This window comes from Psammomys obesus, unplaced genomic scaffold (assembly GCF_907164565.1).
Source record: "Psammomys obesus unplaced genomic scaffold, mPsaObe1.curated_primary_1811, whole genome shotgun sequence".
NCBI classification, from domain to species: domain Eukaryota; kingdom Metazoa; phylum Chordata; class Mammalia; order Rodentia; family Muridae; genus Psammomys; species Psammomys obesus.
Window position 1 is genome coordinate 12891790 of NW_026589732.1, and position 17379 is coordinate 12909168.

At 43.1% G+C, this 17379-nt stretch overlaps 1 protein-coding gene across 3 annotated transcripts in view; it reads right to left on the minus strand.

The window, feature by feature from the left end:
• The window catches only part of Ctnnal1 (catenin alpha like 1), a 52989-nt gene that overhangs the window by 13024 nt on the left and 22586 nt on the right, over positions 1 to 17379 (minus strand). For 2 of the 3 annotated variants that reach the window (XM_055605376.1, XM_055605374.1), the window contains exons 5-11: positions 15307 to 15396; positions 14088 to 14255; positions 10872 to 11072; positions 9108 to 9194; positions 5919 to 6077; positions 3726 to 3818; positions 2649 to 2799 (exon numbers count right to left, since the gene is read on the minus strand). In XM_055605376.1, coding sequence (XP_055461351.1) covers positions 2649 to 2799; positions 3726 to 3818; positions 5919 to 6077; positions 9108 to 9194; positions 10872 to 11072; positions 14088 to 14255; positions 15307 to 15396 — 949 coding nt within the window. The remainder of the gene's footprint in view (positions 1 to 2648; positions 2800 to 3725; positions 3819 to 5918; positions 6078 to 9107; positions 9195 to 10871; positions 11073 to 14087; positions 14256 to 15306; positions 15397 to 17379) is intronic. The other variant, XM_055605375.1, reaches the window with a different exon arrangement.

Sequence of the window (17379 nt, forward strand, 5' to 3'; positions counted from 1 at the left end):
ATCCTAGCCTGTCCAGAGCAGATAGCGGTAAGGACAATAGGGTCATGTATCTGAACACCTCAGCAGCATGAGTCTTCGATTTAAAAGAATATTCACTTGTTTGTTTTCATGTCTGTGAGTGCTTTGTCTTCATGTATGTCTGTGCACCGTACATGTGCCAGAAGAGAAGATGGGATTCCCTAGGACTGGAGTTACAGATGGTTGTGAGCCATGATGTGGATGCTGGAATTGAACCAGGGTCCTATAGAGGAGCTGCCAGTGCTCTTGACGTCAAGCCATCTTTCCAGCACCATACATCAGCAATTTTTTGGTTTAGTTTTTTTTGGGCAGGGTTTCTCTGTGTAGCCTTGGCTATCCTGAAACTTGCTCTGTAGACCAGGCTGCCTCCCAACTGCTGAAATTAAAGGTGTGAGGCACTAAGCCCAGCCCAGCAGCACTCACACCATACATTTGCCTACCCTCACTTCTTGCATTAAAGGGGGAACCTGAGAGATAAAGGTAAAATGACTTGTACAATGGTACAAAAATAAGAAACAACAAACAAACAAACAAACAAAAATAACACATTGCAAGCATGATGTCCAAAGAAAGGGCAACTCAAGGGGCGAGGTAATGTGTGTAGGACCCACATTAACAGCCTACCCTCCGCGACCAAGTGGAAAACTAATCCAAGGCTCCATCCTGACCCTCAATTACTTGTTCCTTGCTCTCTGTTCTTTGCATGGACTGAAATCTCCCCAGCCTTCTGCAATGGATTTAGAAAGAAAGCGCAGAGTAGACTTGTGAGCATTTGTCAGTTCATTCATTCCCACTAGACTCTGTTAGAGCCAAGGTAGTTTAACTGCCCTACTAACAAGTGTGAGATGCTGAGAAAACTTCACCCCCCGGCATCACTCAGACTTGGTAAGAATTTAACTCTCCACTACTCACTTACTGTCGGACACTGACATACTGGCTCCTTTAAACTTCTACTTCACCATTAATAAACTCCAGAGAGATTATCTGCCTCGTGGGTTAATACGAAGATTAAATGTGATAAAATCCACATCTGGCATTTACCAAAGGACCCAGCACAGTAAATCCTTTATAGACAGCAGCTGCTGTTGTTTGTATGCCTGTATTAGTATAATTGCAAACCTGTCAAAGACCATGTTTATTATATTCTGTACACAGAGGTTTATGAGTAACTCTGCTTCAGGCTACTTTTACCATTCTAATTTCCACTGGAAATTTGGCCCAGCATAAGAGAGGAAAAGGTAAGCCGTGTGGCAGTGGCACTCGCCTTTAATCCCAGCACTCTGGAAATCAGAGGCAAGTGGATCTCTGTGAGTTCGAGGCTAGCCTGGTCTACAAAGTGGGTCCAGCACAGCCAAGGCTACACAGAGAAACCCTGTCTCAAAAAAAAAAGGGAGGGGGGAAGATTATTTTAAATTACTTTTTTTAGGCAAATAAAAGACAGGCCACAGTGTTGGTCAAACACCATGGCCCGGAAACTGTGAAGATCCCAGACACACAGAGATAGGCAGCTCGGGCCCTCAGTCGAGTTACCAGCACAGAGGGAGGAACACGACTTTCAGAAAGAGATTCAGTCAACGTTAGATGAAGGTGTACTTGCTGGCTCTGGGGCATGGAAGGAGCGCAATGATATAGTATTCCCTAATTTTCAAGACAACCAACATTTATCTAATGTGCCTACTTCTTAACATAAAATAAGTACTCATTTCCAATAAAAATATTTAATTTGATGTTATGACTTTAAGTAACATTTTATTTTATTTTATTTTATTTTATTTTATTTTATTTTATTTTATTTATTTTGGTTTTTCGGGACAGGGTTTCTCTGTGTAGCCCTGGATGTCCTGGTTAGTAGACCAGGTTGGCCTTGAACTCACAGAGATCCACCTGCCTCTGTCTCCCAAAGTGTTCGGATCAATTACAGGTGTGGGCCACCATGCCCACAACATTTTATCTTTAAGAAGTCATGCTTTAATGCTAATGGAAGCCATTAAAAGAAAAAAAAAATCTATGCGTACAGACAGACTCATAAACATAAATCATAAGACACAGGGTTGTGAGCAGCAAACAAAAGTGGCGGCTGACATTGACATAAAGAGGATGACAGTGCCTTCCCATCCACCATACAGCGCCACTTTACATGGTGTGCAAATGCCAGCGAACTTACCCCCCACGGGCAATATCCCAAGCTTACGTAGTCATCAAGGAAAGACATTCCACTCGAGCAGAAGGAAGGCATTTCAAAAGTCAAGTAAGTACATTCATTTCATTATGAAATCAGTAGAATTAGAGAATTTTTGTATTGTACAAGAGCTTTTGTACTAAAACTAAAAAAAAAAAGTAAAGGGAACCAAAAGCTGGCTTGACTTCAGTATGAAATGCCAGTTTAGATATCTACCTCTCTATAGTCTAATAACCTTTATTGATTAGATACTAAAACAATTAGATATTTTTGTCATTATTTTTATGAAAGACACTTTAATATTAAAATAACAGCAGGGCTATAACAAGATAATTAATTTTGTATCCAAGGCTTAATATTAAAACAAAATAAAATAATAACACAGTTATATTAAAATAATGCATAAATAAAAGCTGAGAAAACATACTTCAGCAGATGGACCGTTTCTTACCTCGTCTTCCTTCAAACACGTCACTGATTTCTCTTAGCAGTGTCGCCATATCACTGATCTGAGATTCCCAAGCTTCACAAAACACATCCAGGTTTTCCTTAGCAATTTTGCTAGACGGATGCAGCGTCAATGTTTCAGCAGCAGATATGATCTAAAGGAGCACACAGGTGTGATCTTTAAAATCTTGGCCCTTGGAATCATACTGGACATTAGGTCTTTACTGATGAATTTTGGCATTGCCAAGTCTGATTATCAGTCATTATTTTAATAGCATAATTTGTTATCTGCCTAACTTGAGATGGTTATTATGCATTCAATAGAATGCATGTTAGCTTGTTTAGAAGCTAACATGGATGTAGAGATTGTTTCTGTTTTGTTTTATGTATTTTTCATTTATTTAATTTTAATTTATGTTCATTAGTGTGAGGGTGTCAGATCCCTTGGAATCAGCATTACAGACAGTTGTGAGCTGCCATGTGGGTGCTGGGAAGAGCACATACAGTGCTGTTAACCACTGAGCGATCTCTCCAGCCCTTGTTTTATATTTTTATTTATTAACTTTATGTGTGTGTGGTGTGCACACAGGGTGGCATTATATGGAGGTCAGAGGACGAGTGCAGGGTTGGTTCTCTCTTTCCACCATGTGGGTCCTGGGGATGTCATCAGGCTTATCAGCAAGTGCCTTTACCCACTGAGCCATCCAGGTGGTCCTGGTTTTTAAATCAATGTCCTTAGGAATTATTAAGCTGAACTATACTTTTGTGGCTTGTTACATACTTATATCTTTATTTGCAAGCATATTAAAGTGACCTGTATTGTAAACAGCTTCATTTAAAATAGATATAATCTAGCATTTCAGTTAAATGAGCCAATTTCCAGCCTGGCAGAAACCAGATGGTCCAATGGAATGGCAGTCATGTTCTAATTAGTACAGTACCAATAAAATTCCAGTGTCTTCCTTCCTGTTGGCAGATCTGGCATCCACTGATGCAGACCTTTCTGCTTGCTTCCTCACAGTCTGTTACACAGTTAAATAATAACACGTGATAGAGAAAGAATAACCTGATGTTGCCATACCTGTTGGCCAGTCACCTGAAATGTCTCCTCTGCATGTACACAGGTTATTTCCAGGGGTTCTGTTCCAGATACATGCCGCAACAATCGACACGTCTGCAAAAAAGCATGTCTACAGCTCACCTTCCACACCCTCATCCCTCTAATACAGAAAATGAAGTTCACAAACCCAAGAATGAATCTGTACATGACTGAGGGCCAAAGCAGGAACAGACATGGGCATAGTGTAATGTTTCTGCTTTCTATCTGAAGTAGACAAGGTGGTCACGAGATGCTAGAACCACAGGAAGCTTTAAAAGGTCTAATAGAGCACATGCATTTGCTGTGCCTGGCTCCAGAGTCCTGATGCTGAACTGTCAATTATCATGAGCTACCATTTTCTCAGAACTGATACTTCTCCTCAGGACAAATTAGATGTGCACACCTTTCTTCTCTGAGAGAGCATTGGATTAGGCAGACCAGTTATAAAGAAGCAGGAAGCCTCCTTTAGAGAAAAATCAGTAAACATCAAAGGGAAATTTTTGATTTTGTTTTACTGTTTAAAAGCTTGGTTATAAGTTTCCTAAAGTTAGTTTCTCTAACTTTAGTTCCTAAAGTTAGTTTAGTTTCTCTAACTATAGTTCCTAAAGTTAGTTTAGTTTCTCTAACTTTAGTTCCTAAAGTTAGTTTAGTTTCTCTAACTTTAGTTCCTAAAGTTAGTTTAGTTTCTCTAACTTTAGTTCCTAAAGTTAGTTTAGTTTCTCTAACTTTAGTTCCTAAAGTTAGTTTCCTAAAGTTAGTTCTCTTTCTCCCTAAAGTTAGATTTATACAAAGAGCAGAAGAAAATCTATTAAATAAAGGAAATAAATAGCCACTTTGAGAATGTTCCCTAGAGCTTTCCAGGCTTCTGTATAGACAAGTAAAAGACAGGCAGCCAGGCTCAATAGTAACATCACCTTTGAGGATTGTTGAGCATGGTATATGATAATGTGAAGACTGTATTTATATGCACCGTGTATTTCATTCTTTGAATGAAAATGGCCCCGTAGGCTCATAAAGACTGGCACTATTGGGAGGTGGGGCCTTGCTGCAGTAGGTGTGGCTTTGTTAGAGAAAGGTTGTCACTAGGGGCAGGCTTTGAGGTCTCAGAAGTTCAAACCAGGCTTACTCTGTTTCACCGTTTCTTCCTACAGCCTGTGGATCAAAATGGAGAACTCTCAGCTACCTCTCCAGCACCATGTCTGCCTATGTACCTCCAGGCTTCCTGTCATGATGATAACAGACTAAACCTTTGAAGCTGTAAGCCAGCCCCCATTAAATGTTTTCCCTTATTAGAGTTGCTGTGGCCATGGTGTCTCTTCACAGCAATAGAACCCTAAGACATGGGCCAAATAGATCTCACATATATATGTATGATGAGTCTCCCTCCCTCTCCCTTCCCCTCTTTTTCCCTCTCTCTGTAAGCTAGCAACACATGGTAATATTTTCAATAGGTAGAAGAATTAGAATATCAATTAAGATGAACTGGAATTATACTACGAGTGGCAGGTGACTCACACTACAAGGTTGGAGCAGAGCAGGGGAGGGACAGCATGTCTTCCCACTGCCTCCCCTTATCCTGTCTCTTCCCTTCTCAAATCTGCTTTCTGCCTCAGGAGGCTAACTTGGGTTGTGCAGAGGCATGTTTGGTAAATGGAAAGGAAAGAAATGCTCTTTTGTTGTTGGTGTTTATTAGGTCACCTCGGGCCATCTGTGTCTGGTCTATGGACTCTCGGGTTCTGCCTCCCCTGCTACCTTGGCCTGGCTCTGGTATCACTGGCTCCACTCACTGCAGCACATTAAAGCTCCCGACTGCTGCCTTTGCACCAGCTCTCTTGCTAAGCACCTGTCATGCACTCTAACTTCTTCTTTCTTGTTGAGATTTCACCAGAGTCAAACAGAAACTGTGTTACTCCACTGCACTACCCCAGAGTCTAATCTGAGAAGACAAAGAAAAGAAGATTTAAAAGAGTATTTAGGAGTCCTAGCACATAATACTGTTTTGTTTTAGAGCTATTTTAAGAACGGGGTAGACACATGTCATACCTTTCAGATTACAAAGACAAGAGAGGGAAGTACTCAGATAAGCTAGTCAAAAACTGTATGATAATATTTTCTCATATTTTTGCTATGGCATTGTAAACTACAGTTTGTTTAATAAGCAAATCTATTACTCACCTCAACAAGCTGTTCTTTCTGCTCAGAGAGTTTGCAAGCGTATTCAGCCAAAGCTTCCAAATTTCCTTCTACTCCAGTAACTTTTAATGCTTTTAAAACCGCATGATCAGCATGGAATTTTAACAGGTCAGCTGCCAGCTGCATGGCTGTACTATGAAGCTGAAGGTGAGAGTGAAGGAGATCAGGGCAGAAAAATAAACAAAAAAAGGCTTGTGACCCAGCACCTGGGAAGAGCTTTAATAACAGAAGAGAAACTCAAAGCATTGCACCTCATTTCTCAAAACAAAACACCCCTGTGGTTACAGAAGCCTGGAGCACTGGGAAGCATGTGTTCCTCCTCACAGCAGGGTGACCTCTGTTGACCCAAGTAGCTGCTGGCAGCAGACTGCTGTGTGAAGACACCCTGGCCAATCAGTGGTGGAGAAGCCTGGGTCCTTCTTCGTTCTACCAGCTGGGTCTCCCCCACAAGGCTTCTGTCCTAGTTGAACATGCTTCTGCTATCAACAAAGATGGTGAGAAGTGGAACAATATTAAGAGCTTACTGTTCAAGGGCTGGAGAGCTGGCTCAGTGGTTAAAAGCACTGTCTGCTCTTCCAGAGGATCTGGGTTCAATTCCCAGCAGCTACATGGCAGCTTACAACCATCTGTAAATCCAGTCCCAGGGAATCTGACTCCTGCTTCTGGCCTCTTCAAGGACCAGGCACACATTTGGTGCCTAGATATACATGAAGGCAAAACAGCCATAGACATAAAATTGTTTTCAATGTTAAAAAAACTTCGGTGTTCAGACTACTATAATCTAATAGTGGCCCTATAAAAATTAAGCAGTTTTTTAGGGGGACTAGTCATATAGCTCAATCAAAACCTGGATTTAATTCCCAGTTTTTAATAAAGAAAGAAAGAAAATGAAGAGAGGGCTGGAGAGATGGCTCGGAGGTTAAGAGCAGTGGCTGCTCAAGTCCCAGCAACCACTCATATGAGCCACTAACTCATCTATAATGAGCTCTGGTTGTCCTGTCCAGGCATGTAGGCACACATGCAGACAAAACACTGTATAAATAATAAATAAATAAAGCTTTAAAAACAAACAAGAAAACAAAGAGGAAAATCAACACTTGGAGTGAGCAGGTCAGTGGCAGAGCAGCTCCCTAATGTGTACAAAGCCTCATTTCAATTTCCAGACTTTACATTACTTTAGTACATTCTGAAAAAGCATCCCTGTGAGAGCCAGCCAGTAGGGGACTGGGTAGAATCCTATTAAACACCCACATCATGACAGCAACTTGGAGAGGCTAGCACCCAGGACCTGACGCCTGCCCTCAGAAGGTAACATTCTGTGTGTAGTTGTTCCCCAGAGCTCTACTCTCCAAGAACCGTGTGGGTTCTGGCAGAAACAGCAAAAAAGGGTAACATAGTCCTCAAGTTGTGCTTGATACAGGTGGGCTTCATTTTCAGCTCTCACCTGATGCACACGTGTGTGTGTGTGCAGGAATGCGTGTGTGTGTGTGTGTGTGTGTGTGTGTGTGTGTGTGTGTGTGTGTGTACACGCTCAAATTACATGGCAGGTGATTGGGATTTGTCTCCACCCCCAAAAGGTATGTTATAATAAAAGCATTATTTTAAGGAAACTCTGACATTGAATTAAGCCTTTTAGAATGAAGCAATTTCTTTTTTTCCTGGAGGTAACTGGATCTCAATTCAAATGACAGGAAGGGCTTTGTGTGAGATAAACAGTGGAGCTGTCTGCATTTATCAACCAAGGCAGAATAATCACAGGCAGAAAGACATTAAAATTTACTTTCTTAAACCAACTTCACCCTCCAGAGACTTGGACCAGCTTCAAAAGCACAAATAATAATAATAATAATAATAATAATAATAATAATAATAATAAAAAACAAAGTAGAGACAAGGGTGAGGAGAGTTTTTGTGAGGAGGGTCTGGAGGGAACAATTTGCTATGGGAGTTGCAGTATTGAGGTGTAGGGACACAGAACTGAAAAACCTCTAAAAGGCATCCATAAGAGAGGTCAGCATACTATATCTAGGGTGCAAGGCCATAGTGTGGCAAGCCTGTCACTGGGCAACAGCTCAGAGGTAGAGCACTTCCCTAGCATGTGAAAGACTCAATTCCCAGAACTGCAAAATCAAACAGCAACAAAAACTGGCTCAAACTACTGCACATAAGGGCACAGAAAGTTTCCACTCTCAATTTCTTTTACTTGCACCACAGCAAAAATCAGTATCAGCAGCCACAGCACAGAGGAATGACAAAGGAAAGAGACCCCATGATCCATGAACATGAGCAGGAGATGGGGTACTAGGGGGTCAGCCACATGAAAAATGGGAGGGCGACCTGGATGGAATGCTCAGATTCTTTCACTGAGGACAAACCCTGGCTTGAGCATCTCTGCAAAGGGCCAGACAGCAAGTATGCAGGCCTTGCAGGCAGCTGCCCAGCGGCGTGTCACAGAGAGAGACCAGTGCTCACAGCGTGTTCCCAGACAGTGCTGCGTGGCAGGATGAACAAACCAGGCTGAGAAGCGACCAAAGGACTTCCAACTCTAAGGGCCCAAGTCGGCCACGGATGAGCACGTTTTCATCCCGGAACAAGGAAATCTCCTCAACTCAAGGACATTTAAAAAACTCTCACTTCAATGAGGCATGAAATGTTCCCTGTTTAAAGGTACAGTCTGATGAGTCTTACAGACTCACAAGCCATAGAACTACCTCCACATTGAATATTTCAAACATCTTCACGCCTCCAAAAAAGCCACCTCTGACCCTTTGCAGTAAATATCTCAAAATCTCTAATTCTCCTTACCTAGACTTTTTTTTTTTTTTTTTTTTTCTAAATGAAAGCACATGCTTGCTCACTCTTCCATGCCTGGTTCTTTGACTTGGTGCATGGTGTGGCTTCTGAGCCATCTAACTGCCCTGTTGCCAGATAGTATTTGGTAGAGCTAGCCTCAAGTCACCTATCAATGAGCCTTGTTGACGGCTATCTAGGTGGTTCCCAGCTATTGTGAATAAGGCTGCTATGCCTGTTCATGTGTGAGCTTTGAGAATAGTGTTCATAAGTGACATCACAGAGCGGTAAAGTCGGGCATTGTGTAGGCACAGGAACACACTAATGCACGCGTGCTTCACACACATCCTACAGCAGGAGACCATGGGTCAGATTCCTTACTTCTTTCCTCAGCTCGTGGAGGCTGTGGCTGAGCTTCAGAATGGTGAGCTCCAGCTCCTCGGCAGCACTCTTTGTCTTCCTGCTCTGCTGAAATTTTGAGAAGAATACACAGAGGTCACTTTACCTTTTTAACCTGTTGTCCCAGTTCAGTAGTCACTACAAATTGTGGCACATTTTAATCCCAATGCCTTCTGGGAGCCTTCTAGAGTTATTTCCCTAATTCTAACTTCACTCCCTGTAGTTCCCTCAGCATAGCATCTATCAAGAAACTTAAGATGGTTTCTTTGTGTCCTTGTCACACCTCATCCCTCATTTTTCTATATTGCAAAGTTATGGTGGGCAAAGACTATCTTAGTTCTCTTTAGGCTTCTGGCACCTACAGGTAGAAGGCATTCAGCCACAACTGTAGGAGAACATAATAGAAAGCACAGCAAGCAGACAGACCAGGGAGCCAAGGCATATGGGAAGACTGTCAGCTCCAGAGCTAGCAGTAATAAAATCACATCTCCACACTGAGCACATATCATCACAAGAAACTTAGTATTCCATGTCAAGGACCTACCACTAAAGCAGCCTCCTCTTCATACTACATAGTACACACACACTCCAAACACCAGGCATTGCCCACATGTCTGATAACATTCAATTATGGCAAGACTTCCAGAGAGCAGGCCATGTGCAGTGCAGGAAATATCCCCCAAATGGGTGACTTCTCTCTACTCTTTATGTACAAATCAACATAGCTACCATGGAGTTAACTGCTGCTGCCTTCTTCTAAATCTCACACCATCTTCCTCCTTAATGCCAAAATTTTTGTTTGTTTGATTTGGCTTGTTTTCAAGACAAGGTTTCTCTGTTGGCTGTCTTGGACTCACTTTGTAGACCAGGCTGGCCTCCAATTCACAGAGATCCGCCTGACTCTGCCTTCCCAGAGTACTAGGATTACAGGTGTGCACCACTGTGCCTGGTTCAAAACTTTCATTCATTATTATCCAGATTCATTCCACCCATCTGACCTGTGTGCTGTGAGCTACTTTAAATATTTCGTGACTTAGCCCAGGGTTAAAAAATATATAAAAAGTTTCCAGAACATGCCTCAAACCACCCCCTAGTCCCCTTCCACAATCCCCTGGTATGAGACTTGGGACAAACTTCCTGTGTGGTCTTCTCTAGCTTTTGTTCACCCTGCTGTTGAAAGCATGCCATTCAGGGCTCTTAAGTGGCTGCTGGCTGATTTAGTCCAGGAATCTGTGGGAGACTGATCGACTTCTACCTGCCATCTGGGTCTACCCTGATCTTCATTGCCTCTAGACCTCAGTGGGCATTCTAAAACATCATCCGTATATCAGCTGTGCTCAGAGTTACACACAGTACACAACTGAATGTCACCAGCAGCAGATTCATGCTTCAAGGACCTCCAAAAGGTTTATTCCTTTGGTCTCCACACTAAAGAAGCATTTGGGAAAGTATTTTCCAGGAGTGAGTTTGTCAGGAGAGTGAAGGTAACAGGGAAACTATAGATGGCAATGATAGCATAGAATGCAGCCTGGCCAAGGGGAGGATCAACAACCTGGCAATAGCCTGGCAAATTCTGTGAACTATAGGGAAGGCATATTTTGCCCACTGAAATGGAGAAAAGGGATAATGTATGCTTGCCCTGCACTGACCAAATTCATAATCCTGCTGGTTGTATTACCTTCCATATCTCTCTAATCGTTAAGTGAAAAGCTACTTAAGGTTTACTCTAATAAACACATTCCTTACCGCTTGCATCCACACGGAAATGAACTGCTGCAGTTCTGTTCTTGCCTGAACAGACAGCTCCAAGATTCGCTCCCTGTGCTCATGGCTGGTATAGGCAGAGTCAGTGAAGTCCTCCACACGCTCTAAGATGACCTCCAATGCAGCAGAAAGGTTCTCTTTGGACTCAAAGTAAAGATTCTCACGAAGAGCTTCAATATTCAACTGAGAGCAAAAGGAGCAGGCATCCATGTAAATATCCCCCAAATGAACTCCAGGTTCTAACAGTGTCCCAGAGATGTGCTAACAAGTCTTTTTCCAGGCATAGGAGGATTGGTCATATATTCTCCAGTTATCTGGGAGAGCACTTTGTTCAGGAGTCATCAATGGCCATGCAAGGCCTTGCTTCAAGAGCTGTTAATACAATGACCTTCCCAGGAGATCAGAAAATTCAAAGGCAGAAAAAGTACCGGTCTGTAGAATTGGTAGAAATAACAAACCAGACTCCGGGTGAAGTATCTGCAGCTGGAGAAAATGCCCAGACACAGTCCCAAAGAAGTCTGCCTTCAGGTGAGAATATGTGTTAAGCCACAGCAGGTGGACAGAGGGTGAGGTGGGCTAGAAAGAGCGCCAAGTCTGCCTTCCCACCCAGCAGACTCTCCCAGTCACCTAACTGATTCTGTATTTTGATTTATGTCCCCAACAGCACACGTTGACACCAACATCCTCTCCTGGGAAGGTTGTTTCACCTTTCTCAGCTGTAAACCTAACAATGCCACATGAGTCCTCTCCAGCTCCAGAATCAAGGGCTAACATCTAGCAGAAAAGTTTCTCCGGCCTACCTTTCATTCAATACCCTAGCAGCCCATCTACTCACTGAAGACTCTAAGGGTTCCCTTGCTTCACCTGCCCCATATGTAAAGCTCCTTGAATGTATAATGGACTCAGTTGTGAAATCTTTTTTTCTTGACATATATATGCCACTGCAACCTCTAGCCCACTAAATATGTTAAAGAGACACCTTGGACTAGGGGACAAAAAGTAGTAATGATCACGACTGTGATCACAATTAATGAATGCACTCACGTAGACCTTGCACTTTAAAGTCCTACCAGTTGTTTCAAGTTAACCCTTACATGGGCCCCATTTTAACATGGTCTATGAAATACCACCTTAGGAAAGTCAAGATACCATAGACAAAGTGAATGTTGCCCTTATTCTCGGCCTGAGTTGTGTCCAATAATCACTCCATCCTGAGTAATTTTCTTTTTAGTTTTAAAAAAAGAACATGAATAGAGGCTGTTGAATGGCTCAGTAGGTAAGACTGATGCCACCAAGCCTGATGTGATGACCTGAGTTCAATCTCCAGAAAGGAGAGAACTGACGCCTACATGCTGTCATCTGATGTCCACACATAGTAGTGCACACACAGACACACACATGAAGAAATAAAGGTGGTAACTTTTTTAAGTTAACAAGGACAGGTAATGACGACCTGAGAATCTGAAGAACTGAAACTAAGTTAATCATGTGCAACTCACATCACTTATATTATTGATTGTTATTTTTATTTTAGGCCATCTCTCTCTCTCTCTCTCTCTCTCTCTCTCTCTCCCTCTCTCTCTGTGTGTGTGTGTGTTTAAACACAACTTGGAGTTATATTGGTCTTTTGAAGGCTACTGAACTCTGTTTACATAAGACATGTATATTTATTCACAATACCAAACAAAAGAAAGTACTACATTTCTCTCTATAGATTATTTCTCCATCAAAAAGAACCTGTATCAAGGCAGTCATCATACTCCATGCCTGTAATCCCAGGACTCATGAAGCTGAGACAAGCGGATTGCAGTGTGAGATCAGCCTGAGATACATGGCTGGGTCCCACCTCAGGCGTGCCTCCTCATGCAATGGTCAGCAGGGAAAACAATTCCCTGCTCTGACCTCGATCTTCACACAAGGGCAAGGGGCAGTGAGACAGAAAGAACACCATGCCCATCTCAGCCCTGCTTTTCATGGGTGTGTAACCATTAGCATATCAGGTAATATTGCAGGGCCTTGGTTTTCCCATTCGGAAAATGGGGGCACTGAGGTAGAAAACGCCATAGGGCCCTCCTGATGTGAAGTCAGATGTCTTGGATTCAAATCTCAGCTCTGGTACTGAGGCAGCAATCTCCTCTCATCTCTGCCTCTTCACCTCCCTAGCAGCACGAATGACAACAGTACTGGTGAGGACTCCAGGAGTCCACACGTCTAAAGGTCTCGGACGGAACTGGCACAGAGGGAGCACTCCAAACGTTAGTAGGATTTACTGTAGGGCTGTAATTGGTGGCGGTAGTGGCAGTGGCAGCGGCGGCGGCGGCGGCGGCGGCAGTGGTGGCGATGGCAGTGGCGGTGATGGCAGTGGCGGCGATGGCAGTGGTGGCGATGGCAGTGGTGGCGATGGCAGTGGCGGCAGTGGCAATGCTGTTATTCTATAGAGTCTCGATCACACAAGAAGGGCAGGGACCCCGACAGAGACTGCGCTGCTTGCGAGCATCCTGCTGCTTGTGCTTCTAGATAGAGGGGTCCAACTAAAGCAGCAGCTCAACGAGTCCGCTGCTCCAAAGACCTGTGCTGTCTGTCAACATAACTCTGAGCCCGTACTCCTTACTGTTAGGTTTCCACAGAATAGCATTACATTAAAGAAATATATTTGATTTAAGAAATATATGAGTGATTTGCTTGTATGTACATATGTGCACCGTGTGCATGCCTGGTGCCTATGGAGGCCAGAAAAGGGCAGCAGAGCTCCTGGGACTGGAGTTACAGGCAGCTGTGAGCTACCATGTGGGTGACAGCAAATGAACCGGTGCTCTGCAAGAGCAGCCTGTGCTCTCAACCACTGAGCCACCTTTCCAGCCCCTGAGATATGTTGCTTTCTGTGAAGAGCAACTTTGTTTTAATTATGTGTATGGTAGGGGGAGGGGTGGCACATGAGTATGGGTACCAGGGAAGAAAAGAGTGTGTCAAATTCCCTGGAGTAACATGCAGTTGGGATTCACCTGACTTGGACACTAGGAAACTAACTTTGAAGCTCCTCTTCAAAGTATCCAGCACTCTAAGCCAGTGAGACATCTCTCCAGCCCCCAGAAGAACCACTCTAAATCCTTACCCAAAATATGGACACTATACATAAGGATGCTCTCTTAAATTAAAAAAAAAAAAAAAAAGCAAGCAGAAATTACTATGTATTCTTACCTTCAATTCTTTAATCCCAGTAAAAATGCTGGAGGAGCTGTCAGTCTCTCCGTTGGGTTTGCAGTCAGTCACGATCTCAATGACCTTCTCCAGGGCTACCCTCATCCGGTCAAACACTCCTTCTTTGTTTTTATGGGCGGAGTCACAGCTGGGATGCCTGAGACACGTCTTTAGAGCAGTTGAGGGTTTTATTTTAGTAATAACTCTTATCATAACAGTAAAATCACAGAGAGCATGCCATGCTAATAAAAATGGTTCTTTACCCAAATCTCCTGGGCCCCTGGCTCCCCCAGCAGCCTCTCCTCACTAGTGTGGAAGCAGGATGAGTAAAAAGTGACAGCAAGGTTAAGTGAATGATCAGAGAGCAAAGTTGCATCTTCAGACATCAACATTATGTTCATCTTGATTTCAGTGATAGAAAAGCCCAACGTCTTTATCATGCTTAAGCCTGTTTTGTACAGTGCTGCCTCGCACAAGCAAGAATGAGAAAGAATGGGGGAAACTGAACAAGGTGCCAGATGACTGTGGCGGCATCTTTCACTTCTAAAATGTGATGTGAATTAAGATCTACTCCAGGTTCTAGATACGAACAGAGGGTTCTGTCTCTGCTTTTGTGGCTTTGCTAATCCCAGCACATCAGTAAATACTCGCAGAAGAAAAGGCAATTCTCTACAAACTCTACAAATGGAGATGTTTACCATCCCTGAACTATACCAATTGCTGTTTGAGAACACACTCTTTGGGCCCATCATTTCATAAAAATAGTAGCAGAAAGAAGAGGCCACAAATTCGTGGAAGAAACCAACAGGAGCTTCATTCTACACACCTCACAAGTTCTACTTAGCCAGTCTTGCCTTGCTCAGCTTTTGCTAGATCCCATGGCCTGGCAAGGCCTGCAATGAGGGGCAGTGCCTGGCAGCTCTGTTTGCAGAAGTCGATCCACTCTCTTCTGCTGAGCTGCTGAATCAAAGTGGGCTCAGATTCGGAAGCTGAGGCAGGAAGGGCAGTAGTCTTGGTTGTAAGTTACTATTTTCATCTCTCCAGAACTGAGGGCTGAAGTGAGGCTCATTAGTAGACTACATGCTTAGCAGGCACAAGGTACTGAGTTTAGTCCTCAGTTTAAATGAAACAGAAATGTGAATGTGCCACATTTGGTGCCTTTGCTCAGGTGTTTTCTCGTTGTGTGCTAGCGTGAGCAGCACAGACCAGAGGCTCCTACCTTTGAAGCCGTGAGTAGCATCATGGTACCCTTCTCAAGCACAGTCCGCGCTACTGCCATTCTGGCCTTCTTCTTCTCATCCTTCAAATCCTGGAGATGAAATCCAATCACAGGGCAGTCTAAGATCATATAAGCAACTTGGTCTTTTGAAAAACCATTCACTCAACAGTAACATCCAAAAAGCCAGTCACACTGTTCAGAGAGATGAGAATGTTTTCTAAACCATCTCTGCTTCGGTGAAAATAAATGGTCACACCCTTCACCCATGGTTTCCCTCTCTGAGATCGCTTGCCTGCCTCCTCCTGTTCCCCCTAAAGTAGAAGCTCCCCGGGGCAGAGGCTTTGGCTTCTTTACTGTTATATCCCCAATGCCCAAAAGTAAGTCATGACAATCTGGGTATGGAGAAAGGAGCTAGCTGGTGGCTATTTTCAGGATACTGACCAAATTAAGGAATAAAGGTCTTGAACTCCTGATGCAAATACTAAGAAAGCAAGCCAGGCAGTGCACTTACCAAGCACTCTGTGGGTGGTGTGGTGGCGCATGCCTTTAATCCCAGTACTGGGGAAGCAGAGAGCAGAAAGATCTCTATGAGTTTAAAGATAGCCTGATCTATACGGTGAGTTACAGGGCAGCCAGGGCTACTCTTCAGCCAAAGTGTACAAGTTTAGTATACAAGTTTTAAAAGATTTGACCATAGTCCTACTGAACTGGATAGAAATATTCTCTGTACTAATATTCTCCAGACCAATTTTATTTTCTGGTTTGACTTTTGAGGCAGGGTCTTACACAGATTACCCTAAAAGTCACTAGGTACCCTAGATTAACCTTAAACTCGTGATGATCCTTCTCCCTTAGAATCACAAGTGCTGAGCAGAGCAGTGATGGCCCATGACTTGGGAGGAAGAGGCAGGTGGATGCTTGTAAGTTCAAGGACAGCCTGGTCTACGTAGCAAGTTCTAGGACAGACAAAACAACATAGAAAAACCCTATTTCAAACAAACAAACAAACAAACAAACATAAATAAATAGATAGATACATAGATAGATAGATAGATAGATAGATAGATAGATAGATAGATAGATAGATAGATATGCTCAAAGCTCCATTTAGAGGGGAAAAAAGAAAACCCTAAGTACTGGGATTACAGGAGTGAGCCACCATCCTGGCTCCATACCAAATTTCTAACTACAAATCAAAATAACAGTGGAAGTTTTCCAGTTGTGTGGCCAGCAGGAAGCACAGCCAAAAACAGCAAAACAAGCTTTGGAATCTCAGTCATGCCACATTCACCCAAGTGATGCAGAAAATGTTAGATGATAAATGGTCATAAAAATACTTAGGCTAGTAATCTTTATAGGGGAAGAATGGAGGGGGTGAAGGGGGAAAATGAAGAGAGAAAAAGATAAAGAAATTGAACAAAAGTATTCAAGAATAATGGTGGCAGAGCAGAAAATGAAACAAGGTGCTACACAGGTAGCTTTTAAAAATTCATACTACATTTATGTAGTGGAAGTTTTGATGTCTTTAAAAAACTCAGTTATGTAACATAAATATGTTTTTGTTTTAATCCTAGGTGTAGAATATGGATCTGATTCAGACTGTCCACAGCAGCAATGTGTTTGCCTTGTGTGGGCTCTGAGAGGGGCTTGTTGCCAGCTGCAAATAGTTTAAACCTAAGGACTCTGGAGAGGGAATAACTGCCAGAGTCCAGGGAGAAGAGGGGCTCCAAGGAAGAAGGAGGCTAGTGCTCCTCCCTGTTGCTCCTGGCTGCTGTTGATGCAGTGTGAGGAGAAGTTGGAGATATCCTGAAACAAAGATTAGACTCATCCCAAGGAACCTAATGACCCTAACCAGCAGGAAGGAGCTAAAAAGAACTACACCCCTTCTCCACTAATTTCTTTCTCCTCTACCTAGGGTTGGGGGTTAGAAGACGGTAGAGCCATAAGAAACCCCAAAGAAAATAGAGTTAAAAAATAGCACTGGCACATTTATTTGTGCAAAAGTGTACAAACACATGCATTTGCGAGTATGCATGTGTTTGGATGTGTGTCTGTGTATATCCATGTGTGCTC